The sequence below is a fragment of the Nothoprocta perdicaria genome, unplaced genomic scaffold (genome assembly GCF_003342845.1).
Source record: "Nothoprocta perdicaria isolate Ctin4 unplaced genomic scaffold, notPer1 scaffold_722, whole genome shotgun sequence".
In the NCBI taxonomy this organism is placed as follows: Eukaryota; Metazoa; Chordata; class Aves; order Tinamiformes; family Tinamidae; genus Nothoprocta; species Nothoprocta perdicaria.
The window spans coordinates 7,135-20,818 of record NW_020456002.1 but is presented as its reverse complement, the minus strand read 5'-3'; the positions used below and the strand labels follow the sequence as shown (position 1 = coordinate 20,818).

Sequence of the window (13,684 nt, the reverse complement as noted above, 5' to 3'; positions counted from 1 at the left end):
GACCGCAGCCCGTGTCACACAGGGGACCGGGCCCCTCCGCCCCAGGGCCTGGCCAGGGCTGGCCCTGCAGCAGGCAGGGCTGCACGGGGTGCTGGGGGCTGCCCCTCCCCCACGCAGGCTCTGTCGCAGGGACATCCCCCTGACAGGGCTCCGGCCGGGCTGCACACGGAGCCTGGGCTCCCCCGGCCACGGCCCAGTGTGGGGAACCTGTCTGCAGGGAGGGCAGCGGCACGGCCGCACTCGCCCCATATCCTGTGTGGGGAACCTGCCTGCAGGGAGGGCAGCAGCACCTGCAGTCTGCAGGGAGGACAGTAAGCGTTGATCACTGAGCCCACCAAAACCTCCAGCAGCTCCTGGGCAGCCACCCAGATGTTCTCCTGGGTGCTCCAACCAACGCGTCCTTCCCTTGATGGTTCCTGCAGAGCTGCAGGCCCCAGATCACTGAGCAGAGGGGCCACCCAGTCTGCTCTGGATGCACTGCTCCTATATCTGCACCATGGATTGGCCTCGTCACACCAGGCCACAAACACCTCAACCAGCAGAACGGGAGGAACACGGGGACCCTGGAGCCACACGTGTGAATGACCCTCACTCAAGGAGGGAGAGGGCAGCTGCAGGGATTTGGAGGTGGGTCAAACACCAGCTCTCGAGCATTTTAAAAGATCTGCCGGACTCATCTGTAAGAAACAGGAGACATTCAGAGGTGGTCCACAGTCCTCTGCTTTGAACACACTCACATCTAGGGTGGGAATGTCTAAAGTTGCAAGGAAATGAAAGGGGAAAAGCAGCTCATATCTACACTTAAATAACCGACTGCTGAAGCAGGGCTCAGGAACAAGGTTTCAAAACCTCCCATCTGCACACTTCCCCACTAAACAGCTGGTAGGGGTCAAAGCATTAGATCTGTTAAGGCAAGGAAGAAGTCTTGTGAAAACTTCCACTTCAGGAACAGAGATTAACACAATTTTGTTGTTGTTTGTTTTCCTCTCCATCATTTCCAGATGAATGAGAATGAGAGACACTGCAAGTGTCCTTTGACCCTTAAGAATAAAAGTGATTTTCCTTTCCTCTGTGAGTCCCTAAAATCCAGCTGGTACCATCATTATGTGACTATCTGAGCAGGAAAAATAAAAGGGTTGATTTTTAAAATCTGGGGATCCCAGAGTGTCCCTCTGCCAAGAGACCAAGGAGAAGTGCTGAAGCCTGGTCCAGAGGAGCCACTGCCCACACAGATGGGGAGAGGGTTTCCCAGAGGGTCATTTCTTCCTGATGACCATGGAGACCCAGCATGGCTCCTCACAGGCTCTTCCTCCACCATGAAGACCACTGAGCTGGTACTTCGGCGGTTCAACCGCAGAGGAGAAATACATTTGCTGTAAACAGTTCTCACTTGTAGAATTCCTTTCAGATGGTAAGGAGTGCTTTCCATTCCTGTGTGCTTTCCTTGTACCCCCATGGAATTCAAAAAAAAAAAAAAAAAAAATAAAAAAAAGGAGGGATAAAGTGAAAACAAGGGATAAAGTGAAAACGGGATTATTCCCCTTCTCAACAGTACATGCCAATCAAGATATGGTTGGGAGGAATATATCATTTTATTGACAAACATGAACACAAAAATAATGACAGTAGAGCTATCATTCTAGATCTAGTGATAGTATTTGAGATAATTTGAAATAATTCCCATTATTTCATCAAGAACTCCTTCAGCAAAGAACAGAATTGGAGTAAAAGTCAGTGTAAAACCATGGTTGAACATAAGGAACCCAGCACAATAAACAACATCAAAACAGAGTCTGCTTTCCAAAGCAGGCTGGTATCAGAGCAGGACAGTTTAAATAAGGGATAGCTGTCCCACAAGATGTGGTGATTCTTTTGGAGGCCACGGAAAGCCAGCTTTGAGAGCAGGACCAGGTGGTAAGTGAAGAGAGCGAAGGCTGTGACCCACAGAGCAATCACCAGGTGGGTGAAGAGCTGCTACTTCATGATGGCAGCGTAATGGAAAGGCTGGTGGAGGGCAAGGTAGCAGTAAAAGGCCATGCTAATAAGGAGAGAAAAATCTGCACAGTCCAGGGGAAAATAGAAACAGGACTGGGCAAAACAGATGCTTCAGGAGATTGTTCTCCCAGAGCTCAGAATGGCCAGCAATATGAGGGCTGTAGAGGACATAAACCATTTTTGAGAAATGCCAGACTGCTGATGAAAATGTACATGGGACTTTGCGGTGATGCACATACATGAGAAAAATGATCATAGTGTTGCCTGTCATTGTTGTCAGGAATGTGAGTAGAAGGATCAGGGAGAGAAAGAGATGTAGTCTTTGAGCAAGGCCTGAGAAACCCTCTAGGATGAACTCAGCAASTACAGCTTCATTTCTTGGTCCCATGCCTGATTTCAGTATTGATTTCAGCTGAGAGAGCTGCATGAAGAAGTAAGTGTGAGAATGTCACAGTCTGCAGGGGAGGGTATCTCCATTGTTATTTGCKCTCTTGCTTGCTTCAGTATAATGCAGACACAAATATTCCTGGTGCAGGGTGCCCTGTGGTGGAGCCAGGGGTTGGCCCTGGTGCAGAAGGGTGTTGGAGTGCAGGGTGCTCTATGATGGAGCCAGGTGGTGGCATGGGTGTAGCACTATGTTAGAGTGCAGGGTGCCATGTGGTGAAGCTGAGTGACAGTCCCAGGGTTTTGCTGATGAGCACGGGAGGAGGTAGCTGGAGAGAGCCCTGCTGTCCTCCCAGAGCCCAGCCTTTCAGCCTTAGGTCCTTCTAGAAGAGGACTGTTGGTGACCATGTTCCCTCCTTGGAGCATCCTGMTGCAAGCCAGGAATTCTCAGTTTGATGGTTTCTTTCAGCTGATATTCAGGTTTGCAGTCTGTGCAGGTCCTGATGATCACCTGAGTCTTTGGGTCTTTAGTCACTTGGATGGAGTAAGCTCACTCCACCACTCCTTTAAGGAGATTCTATTGAAGCTATCTATTGAAGCTGGACCCTCACTGCATCTTCCCATCCCTGACCCTAATTGATTCCCCTCCCTCAGAGATGGGGAGTAAATCAATGCAGTCAGAGCCATTTCTTCATTTTGTGCCTATCCAGACCCCTGTAGACAGGGAGATGTCCCTCACAAGAAGTCAGATCTCTCAGAGTGATGGATGTCTCTGAGATACCTGTCTTTGGTGAGCAGTGGAGGTGACAGCTCCACATCCACAGGTGTCTTTGTTAAGAGTCTCAGGTCCTGAAGGCAGATCCCAGTAGAGGAGTTATCTTTGGGCCCTTTCCAGTGAAGTTTAGTTATCTCTGAGGATCAGAGGAGATAGGAGGAGATCTGAGAACCTCTCCGGTTCCCTGGGCCATGGTTTGGCCACCATCATGGATTTGTGTTTGGGAGAGCACAGTCAGCAGAGCCATCAATACAGTCTACATCTCTTTTTTGGCACAGTGGAGATCATTTCTGTATGTGAGATCCCATTGGGGCTCTCCCGTCCTGACAAGGCAGTTCTTTTCCCTTGATGCTTTGGCTGTTCTCTACCCCTTCATGCAGCTGGATCTAGCTCACAGAATGATTTACATCCCAGGGACTGAGATGTCACAGATCAGCCCACCACTCCCCAGATCCTCTTTCCTGTCCTAATAGAAGATGGTTGTAATGCCTGGCGGGGAGGCCTGGAGGCCAATAGAGGCTGTAGGGCTGTGCCAGCTCCTGCTGCACTGTTGGTCCTAAGGGTGTGGGGACACGTGACAGGAGCCAGGGCAATGGGGGGGTGTCAGGTCAGTAGGGGCAGGGGTGAACAGCAGTGGGGGCTGCAGTGAGGGGTCATGGCTGGGGAGGCTGCAGTGCAGGGGCTGTTGCTTTCACCTCCCATGCAGAGGTCCCACAGTGACCTCCGGCAGACACAGGCGCCAGTCCCCTGGTGCCTGGCCACCCTCCCCGCAGGACAGGGCTCTACAAGGAGAGTGCTCTGCCCGTCCTGGTGCTCCGGGCAGCTCCCCGAGGCTGGCACAGCTTTGCCTGAGGGACCTCCTGGTCTTCACCCTGGCGTGTCTGGAGCATGGACAAGAGCTTGTGGACAGCACTGGGAGAGCTGCCCTGGCAGTTTCTCTTTTGCAGTGGAGCCATGAGGAGCACTGGGGTTCCCAGCCCTGGTGCCCTGCACACAACCCCAGCTGGACAGACATCATTGCAAATGAGAACACCAGATCGAGGGGCTTGTGGCTTTGAATGATGCTCTGAGCAATCACAGGGCCTTTCAAAYGGCTCAGGCTGTGTGCAGGTGTTCCTACATCCAGACCGTGGTTTCAAGTGTAAGGTATCATGAATGGCTCTTGCACCTCCCTTCCTGCAAGGTCCCCACTGCAAGTGTGGCCTGCAAGGTCCCCACTGTGGCCATCTGCCACCATATGGGAGACAGTCCCAGGCAGATTCTACTTGGCCATTCGTCACCTTCAAGAGCATTGAGTACCCACAAGCGAGAAATGAATCCAGCCCTTATTTCCTAACACAACACCCCATGAGCTCATTGCCTTGAGGGCATGAAGAGACCCAAAAAAGCAAAAAGTGCTTTTAAGGCTGAAAGTCCTTGAGCAAATTCTTGGCAGCAGCTTTGGAGGAAGAGCCCAAGATACAAGCTGCACTGAAAACAAGCACTTTTATTAGAGGGAAGACAGTTCTAACATGCTGATAGACACATTTAAAGAAGACTTCTGGGACAGAAAGACACATCCCACTCTGGAAAAGTGGGATGACTTCAGAAACTAGTACAAAAACATCATTATTACAGCAAGAATACCCAAATCATGGAAGTTGTCTGAGAGGAATTGGATATTAAATGAGTTGAGGGAGGGACAGCTTATTGCTGTCCCTGAATCATCTTGTTCAGTGCATCCCTGAGTTCCTTGTTCCTCATGCTGTAGATGAGAGGGTTCAGTGCTGGAGGCAGAACTGAGTACAGAACAGCTACAACCAAATCCAGAGATGGCATGGAGATGGAGGGTGGCCTCAGGTAGGCAAATGCTGTAGTGCTGAGAAAAAGGGAGACCACAGTCAGGTGCGGGAGGCACATGGAAAAGGCTTTGTGGCAGCCCTGCTCAGAGGGAATCCTCAGCACAACTCTGAAAATCTGCATGTAGGACACCACAATGAAGATGAAACACCCAAAAGCTAAACAGACACTAACCCCAAGAAGCTCAACTTCCCTGAGGTAGGAATCTGAGCAGGAGAGCCTGAGGATCTGGGGGATCTCACAGAAGAACTGTCCCAGAGCATTGCCTTGGCAGAGTGATATGGAAAATGTATTGGCAGTGTGCAGGAGAGCATAGGGAAAATTAGATGCCCAGGCAGCTGCTGCCATTTTGACACAAGCTCTGCTGTCCAGGAGGGTCCCATAGTGCAGGGGTCTGCAGATGGCAACATATCGGTCATAGGCCATGATGGTGAGAACATAATACTCCGCTGACATGAAAAAGACAAACAGAAAGACCTGTGCAATGCATCCCCAGTAGGAAATGGCCCTGGTGTTCCAGAGGGAACTGGCCATGGATTTGGGGACAGTGGTGGAGATGGATCCCAGATCAAGGAGGGAAAGGTTGAGGAGGAAGAAGTACATGGGGGTGTGGAGGCGGTGGTCGCAGGCTATGGCTGTGATGATGAGGCCGTTGSCCASRARGGCAGCCAGGTAGATGSCCAGGAAGAGGGAGAAGTGCAAGAGCTGCAGCTCCCGTGTGTCTGCAAATGGCAGGAGGAGGAACTCATTGACGGAGCTGCCGTTGGACATTTGCTCTTGGTTCACAGCACTGTCCAATGAGGAAAAGGCATCAACAAATTAGACAATATCTACACGTATCATCTAGTCAACAAGCGACAATATCTCATGACAGTCCCTCAGTCCCCTCCTCATGCACTGGGAACAGACTACAGAGACCCAAATCCTCTTCCACCAAGGACAGGGCTCATGACTGGCACCCCGTGGACTTGAGGGCTGGGAGACGAGACACAGGCCTTTSCCGAGAAGAAGACATCTGCTTTGTAGGGACTGACCAAGGCTGATCCAAATCCTCCCTTCTCACAGCAATTGCCTTTCTAGTTCCCTCCCATGCACTGATCCTGTCTCCACGGATGGAGCTTTTCCTGCTGGCAGCTGCTCCTCTCCCCCACATCTTCTCCCTGWCASTGCCACACACCCCATCCCACCCCCTGGGCACTCTCTCTGCCCTACAGCAGGATCCAACAGCAGGGCGCTGGACAGGGACATCTCCGTGTATGCGGGTGGGAGGGACCAGGGTCACACAGAGCCTGCTGAGGCCACACAAGGGGATGCTGGTGMTGTCTGCAGTCAGGGCAGGGCACAGGGGCTTCCGGAGGTTACTCACACATCTCTCCATGGAAAGGRCTAGAGGGTCAGGTTCCTGCTATCACCTGGCATTTCCTTTCCATACACCCCCAGCTCTTCACAACCACAAGGACACAGGGAATCTCCTCATCTTTAACATTAACTGCCTGCACTGTCCTCTTCAAAAGGCCCCTTCACAGTATGAACCTGCCATCATGGGGGTCTCTCCTCACACCCAGAGCTTCTCCCCACAGCACATGGGGATTTCCCAGGCAGGGTGGGTGCTGACCCTCACAGGTGGCACTCACTGCCCTGGGCACACAGCACCCTGGGGCGCAGGGACACTGCTCGGCATTACAGCCCATGCAGAACTGGGGGCACTCGCTGGCTTCACACYCCTGCACCGTCCTGGGGAGAAGGCAGCCGTCATGCCCTGTCCCTCTGATGGTCTGGATGGAAATCCCTGCTCTAAAGCACCHCCAGCTCCAAGCAAGAGAAGCTGGGAGAGACACCCTGAGAGACCCCATCAGCTGGGGAAGGTGCCAGGTTCAAAAGAGCCCTCCAGGAAKCACAGCACTCTTGTCCTGCAGACAGACACTTACCGTGTCATGGGCTGGGAAGTTTCTCCCTGCAAGGAGCTCTCATTCATCCTCCCATTCCCAACTGTCCTTCACTGAGGAGTGACTCATCCCAGCCTGGTGCCTGCGGGCAGTGCCCTGAGTCTTGGTGCTCCTTTAAGAGGAGCTGCTCCTGGGCAGAGCTGTCTCTCTGCAGCACCTGCCACGTTGCCAGGGGCTCCCRCAGTCCCAGRAGCCAGGCCCAGCTCAGGAGCAGGGACCCAGCTGGAGACGGGACACTTTCTGTCCCCTGAGCAGCCTCCAGGGCTTTCTGGGGCTCCAGGGCTGTGGAAGCTGTTTGGGTGTCTACAGGGTGCATGGACACAGCTGCAGGTAGGAACCACCATAGGACAGGCTCTGCTGGACACAGACAAAGGCACTGCCTGGGCTCACAGACACCACCAGGTCTTCATGCTCTTGGTATGGCTGTTGTCTCTGCCACCAACAGAGACACCCTGAAAGGTCTCATATCATTGTCCTGCACTGAGCACTGCACACCCCCACCCACACACTGTCCACAGGAAGACCTGGAGAATGTGGAGGAAACAAACCTTTTCTCAGAAGCTTAGTGACCGAGCCCGGACATTTGGCCTCATAAAACACATCAAGGGTTAATGTGGCATCAGAGCCACCTGCACATTTCCCCTGCCTACCTGTTATCAGTGAGGACAATTTTCTGCTCTAATCAGCCCCTGGGGAGTGTTTTCTGTTGACAATTATCTGTGGGACCAGGTAAAACTCAACCAAATGTTGGAGGTTGATTTTGACTTTGAAGTTTTGAATGTTTTGTTCAGTCTCCTCACCGTAACTGAAGTTCAGGGGCTCAGAAGCAAATACACCATGGGGCTCATTAAAATATGAAAATCCCTCACAAACCATRGCTCTGCCTGTAGCATTCATGAAGTCCCACATGGCTAATTGTAGAAGTTTGGAGGGTATACCTGAACGGTGGAGACATCAATAATATACATGAATTTCTGCTTTAAAGCATTTTACGTTATTACTCTTTTTCAGATTTAAGAGTAATCGACAGCAGCATTCTCCAAGTGGAATCAATTCAGAATGACTCCTAATGAAGTCTGGACATGTAGGAAAAAGAGTGGCCCAGACCTCAATCACTGTAGGGACACTTCCTCCCTTCTCCCAACCTGCCATTCCCTCATCAGCCACCTGGGACTTCCATCACTCTTGTTAGAAGTTTTTCTCTTCTTCTGAAGTCAGCAGCTGAAAAGGTTACACCTCATCTGCCCCAGCTCCTACCTGCTTCCCTTAGAGAACTAGCTGCAATTAAACACTCTTTTTTTTTTTCTCAATTGCAATGAAAAAGAAATAAAGCATGAAATCATTTCATCAATACAAATTGTGCTCTTCGAGTGTAGGCTAAATCCTATGATGAAGTCCACTTAAAACAAAGGACAGCCTTTCTGAAAGACAGAGCAAGCTTTAAATTTCCTGAAGTGCAAATCAGCAGCTGGGTCTCTGAGGGAACACAGAGAAACAGGAGGAGTCACAGCACTGCGGTTTCACAATGGCCAACTCGTGTCCCATAAAGATGGGGTTAGAAATTATCAAATTAAGTAGGACGCAGACAAACAGGAGAGTCACAGAGCTCTTGCAGGCCGTGGGTCATGATGCAGGACATTCTGCTTTGGGAGATGACAGACCTACCTGTGCCTCTCTGCAAAAGTAGGGAAAAACCTGTGATGCAAGAGCCTAGAGAGGAGGGATTTTCCTGCATACTCAGAGTGACCCAAGCAGGACTTGGGGATGTCAAAGGAAACCCAATGCACCAACACCAAAAGCACTGGACCTTCCTGAACCCTCAGGCTGGGAGCAGGAGGGGAAACAGCCACATCTTAGACTTCCTGCATCAGGACTTCAGCTCCACAACTTGTCATGGCTTCAAGGGAGCTCCCTAAACCAATCCTTCCCATAACCCCAGTGCATACAGGAGACTAAGGAGACATGGAGAAGACAAGGGAGAGAAAGAGGAGAGACTCTAGGGTGCAGAACAGGCCTCCCTGTGCCACAGACAGGTTGCTAGAGGCGGAATAAGCAACCCAAAGAAAGAAGGAAGGATGTGCCTCCCTTTGCAGTACCTTGCAAAGCCACRGTTCTGACAAGATTCAATAGGAATGGGGTTTGCCTTCCTCAAGATCTGCCACAGGACACGACAGAACAGGACATGATGATGAACTACAGAACAAGTAGAAATGCAGCTCCTGAGGCAAGTCACTTCCTTACAGGCTCCATATGGGAGCCTGGACAGCAGTGCTGCACTGCGTGGACCTGTCCTGAGGCACCAAGTGTAAAAAGTGTGGGAGACCCAGGGTGTCAGGGCTCTACAGATCCCAAAGAGAGGCAGGGGCTAGGAACGATACCCAGGGGAAAACACTGCCTTGAGGTGTCATGGAAAAGCCCAAGGACTAAGTGAGGTCCAAGCCGAGAAATGGCTTTCCTCGTGGACAATCGAAGCAAAGTTGGCAAAATTCATGGGATCTGGAAGAACTTCCCCAGATTTGCTACCTGGCTTGACCCATGGTTTTGGAGCCTAGCAGGAACCAATGTCCAATGTTAAGCCCTCTGGAAGGAAGGCATGTCTTAAGGACTGTATGTATGTAAGGATGTATCTTTGCTCTTTTCTGACACACCATCTCTATCCTACCAAAGACCATGAAAGTTTGCTGAGGACTTTTAAAGGCAAAGAGACTGCAGACCCTGTCTCTGAAGAGTAGCTTTCTTGAGATGTCAGTAGGAAATCCAATGCCCTTTTCAGTAAACTTGAGATTATCTTCAAGGATGGAGATGTGAGAATTTCTCTGGATCCCTGTGCCAGAAATCGAACATGCTCATGGAGAAAAAGAGTGGTTCTCAACATCTAAGAAGAATTTTCTATTCTTTCTTTTTTTTTCTCCCATATTCTCTCTTTTTCTTTTTTTTTTTTCCCTCTTCACTCACTGTTGCCCTGCACACCATTCATGTGCCCCTCTAAGAAAATCTAGCTACTCTGAGCCCTCCACAAGGTAGCTGTGCAAAACATGAATATCCCCCTTGGCATTCTCTGGTCTAGGCTGAACAGACTGAGTTCTCCCAGCATCTCCTTACCTATACCACACTCCTGTCCCTGACCATCTTGGTGTCCTTGTGCTGGAGCCCTCCTGTGTGTTATTGCCTTGGTAGAACTGGAGAGACCAAATGGGATCTGCTCTACAGACACAGTCTGCACTGTGACAAAAAGAAGGGTATAATGTGTTAATGGCCAGGCTGACTGTGCTCTTACACATCCAAAACCATGAGGGAGGCCACACTACGGCACAGCGACCTAGAGAAGTTCTCCAGTCTCCTCCTATTCTCACAGATAATCTAAATGTCACTGGAAAAGGCCCAAAGAGAGCACCTGTACTGGGACCTACCTTCAGCAGGGTGTTGGGTCTCTACCTCCAGAAAGCTTCTGAAAGCAGACTCAAAAAATCTATTCTTCCGAGATACTTTTGAAAGGGATGTGTACATCTAGAGCTACCGTCTCCATCAGTGACCAGGGACAGGGATCTCAGAGGCACCCACTGCCCTGAGAGACCTCACTTCTTGAGAGGAGGCATTTTCGTGTCTGCAAGTGTCTGTGTAGACATAAAGTGGAGAAATGGCTCTAACTGCTTCGATTAACTACTCATTTGCATGAGGGATCACAATGAATTAGGGTTGGGGGTGGAAAGATGGAATGAGGGTCCAGCATCAGCAGGAAGCCTTTAAAGGATAAGATAACATACTCCACCGGAGTGACGAAAATTGCTAAGACTCGGGAAATCATCATGATCTTCAGATAACACAAGCCTGAATCAGCTAATAGAAACCATGCAACTGTGGGAACCCCTGGGTCTCCACTGCTTCTCCAGGAACCCTTTTTCCCAGGCAGGCCTGGATTTGCTGCTCGGTATTTGGGCGACTCTACCATGGACTGTCCTGTGTTTGGTGAGACTGCCCTCACTGCCCACCCCTAGACATCCCCGCAGATCCCCTGAGCTCTCATGGAGCCTCACATTCCCTTCCAGAAGAGTGGGCATCTGGCACCAGCACTGGCACCTGTGCAACAGCCATAAGAGTGCAATTCAGAGATCATTCTGCATCTCCACTGGCTGTGCTCCCAGGGACATGAACCCCAAATGCAGCCCGTGGTCCCTGAAAGATCCCGCTGGGACTTTGAGCTCTTGCCCTGGAGCCACAGAGGGCACAGGCAGAGCAGCAGGCCCTTTCATGCTGCAATCCCTTGAGGGTATTGGTGTATTGTTGAGCTCAACTTCAGAAGAAAGACCAAACTTGAGGTATTTCACAGAAGAGATTCCTTTTTACTATGGAAATGTTATTCTGGAGACCAGGTCTGGCATAAGGCTGCCCATTGACTTATCCTGCTTTACTTAGAAAACATGTGGTGACACGTCTCCACCACCACTAGGGAATGAGAACTCCTGAGCTGTATACCCAGGTTAGGACACAGAAAGATGGCATGGGAAACAAAGAGAATAACATTAAAAAGTGAAGTTCCTGCTGCTCTTGGTGCACATGTCTCCAGGCAATCTTCTGCATTCATGTGAAGGCTGGAGTGAGAAAATGCTTGCACTTTTCTGGGTAATATACCCCCCTCTCCTTCCTCCAGGGAGAAAGGAGATGATCCTGGCATGCAGGGGTCTGTCCCCACAAACTTCTGTCTGACTCCTCTCCCCTCTACTGCCTCTCTACTTGTAGTTTTGGAGCCCTGGCAAAAGAAGGGACTGATGAAGAAGTAAAAAGGAAAGAACAAAACTGCTGAAGTACACAAGCTCTCATCTGCTGATGTTGCAGACAGATGGCAGCAAAGCTTATCAGAAAAGGGACGTGACACTTTGGGTAATTTCCCCAATAGCAAAAAGCGGGAGGAAATCCTGTGGAGGCAGGACAGTCCTGCTTCTCTAACATTTGCAAAGAAAGAGCCAACTCACTAAAGAACTGATGCGTTTGCAAAGCACTTGATAAGCGGCCAACCTCACCTGGATACTGGAAGGACCATCTGGTGAGGATGACCCTAGCACAGTCATGTCCTCCTGTCCAAAGGCTACAACAGGACAGTCTAGCAGTGATGAGCTGAGCAGGGATCAGGAATGACACCTGAACAACTCCTCCGGCTGCAGTGTGGTGTGAGTACCCCTTCCCTCCCCTGAACCTGGGACACTGGGCTAAGGTCACTGCTTGCAAGGTTGAAGAGGCCCCCAGGATATTCAGAGTATATTCCGGGTAAAGCAACATTATAACATGCAGAACACTATTCTATTTTAATTCTTAATTCCCTCTACTTTATTTTGTTTAATTTTTCTTTTCTTTCTCCATGGAATTCCTGTTTAGTAATTGATCAGCTGAATCCTATAACAATTGTGCCAGTTAACGGTGCATGTTTTTTTTAATCGAAAAGATCTTGCGCTGCTGAATAAAGCAACTAGCTAAAGCCCCTCTATCCTGTCAGCGCCTTTGCACCCTTTCTCCAAGGAGAACATGATTGCACAGAAAGTTACAGGTCTCCAATCTCTTCCAGTCTTGTCTATGCCCTAAAGGCAGGTGGAGCCCTGAGGTCCTCAGTCTCCCTCCTCCTCATTAAGGAGTTACCTTTCCCTATGGCTCCAGAGCTCCACAGGTGTCAGCCCCTCCATGGTCCCCCTCAGCAAACCCTGCTATCCCCACCACTGCTGCCGGCCCCTCAGCGGCTCTGGCAGCAGGGACCTCAGCACCAGCACCCAGTGGGAGCCTCCTGCTGGCCCAGCAGCTCCTGGGGCAGCAGGGACCTCGCACGCGCCCAGCCCAGCGGGGGCTGCTGCTGCCACGGGCTGCAGGGACACCAGGGTCCTGGGCAGAGCCACCCTGCCCAGGGAGGGGCTGCTGACATCACCATCACCTGCCCACCCACTGCCCTTCCTGGCCAATCAGGGGCTGCAGCAGCAGTGACCTCACCAGCCGACGCCCACGCATCAGCACAGAGCAGCCCTGTGGAGAGAAGGGAGCTCCCCGCACTGTCCTCGCAATGGCCTCCTTGTGCCTGCTGCAGCTGGGACATGTGTGGCCTCCCAGGCAGCGCCTGCTGCTGCCCTGGCAGCTCCTGGCACACAGGGACCTCCCYGCATGTTGGCAGCAGACCCTGCTGCCSGCCGCGCTGCTGCTGGGACAGGAGCGGCCCCAGARCCCGGCCCAGYCATGGGCCAGCGCTGGCCTTGCAGCTGCTCCATCAGCAGGGACCTCCCAGGGACCTTCCCACCAGTGRCAGCGGGAATGAATRTGGAAGTGGAGGGCGTGGCCCTGCCTGTGCTCCAGGAACGCACACGAAGCACAACCCAACCAGCACCATGTTGGGAGTGCRTTTAGGCCCTCTACATGAATCCCAGCAGAGCAAGAGAGTTTGGGAGGATGGAGAACAGCCCTGGACAGAGAATGTCCTGCTGCTGTGGTTGCACATGGCKCAGGAAAAGCTGAAGCCTCCATGTGATGGCTGTKGTGACTAAACACYTGCTGGGGTAGTGCCAAAGGGGACTCTCACAAAACCAAAGTGTCCTCATTGCAATTGGGACATCTGAGTGATGTCAGGCGAGGAGCCTCTGAGGATCCCCCATCCCTGCTGATGCAGGGGTAAGCCTGGCTTCCCGCTTCAACCTGGCCTCTAGGTCAGAATCAGAAGATACATATCTGAATCAAAATAGCATGAACCAGATTTTTATTACTATTATTATTATTA

General features: G+C 51.2%; 1 protein-coding gene and 1 pseudogene across 1 annotated transcript; both read right to left on the bottom strand.

Annotated features, from left to right (window-relative positions):
• Nucleotides 1-1,683: 1,683 nt before the first annotated feature.
• Nucleotides 1,684-2,383, bottom strand: LOC112957505 (annotated as a pseudogene).
• A 2,457-nt stretch (nt 2,384-4,840) lies between these two features.
• LOC112957504 (olfactory receptor 14A16-like) lies at nt 4,841-5,776 on the bottom strand. The gene has a single exon (XM_026051155.1). It carries the CDS (start codon nt 5,762-5,764, stop codon nt 4,841-4,843), a length of 924 nt encoding a protein of 307 aa, XP_025906940.1. The 5' UTR covers nt 5,765-5,776.
• Nucleotides 5,777-13,684: the final 7,908 nt, after the last annotated feature.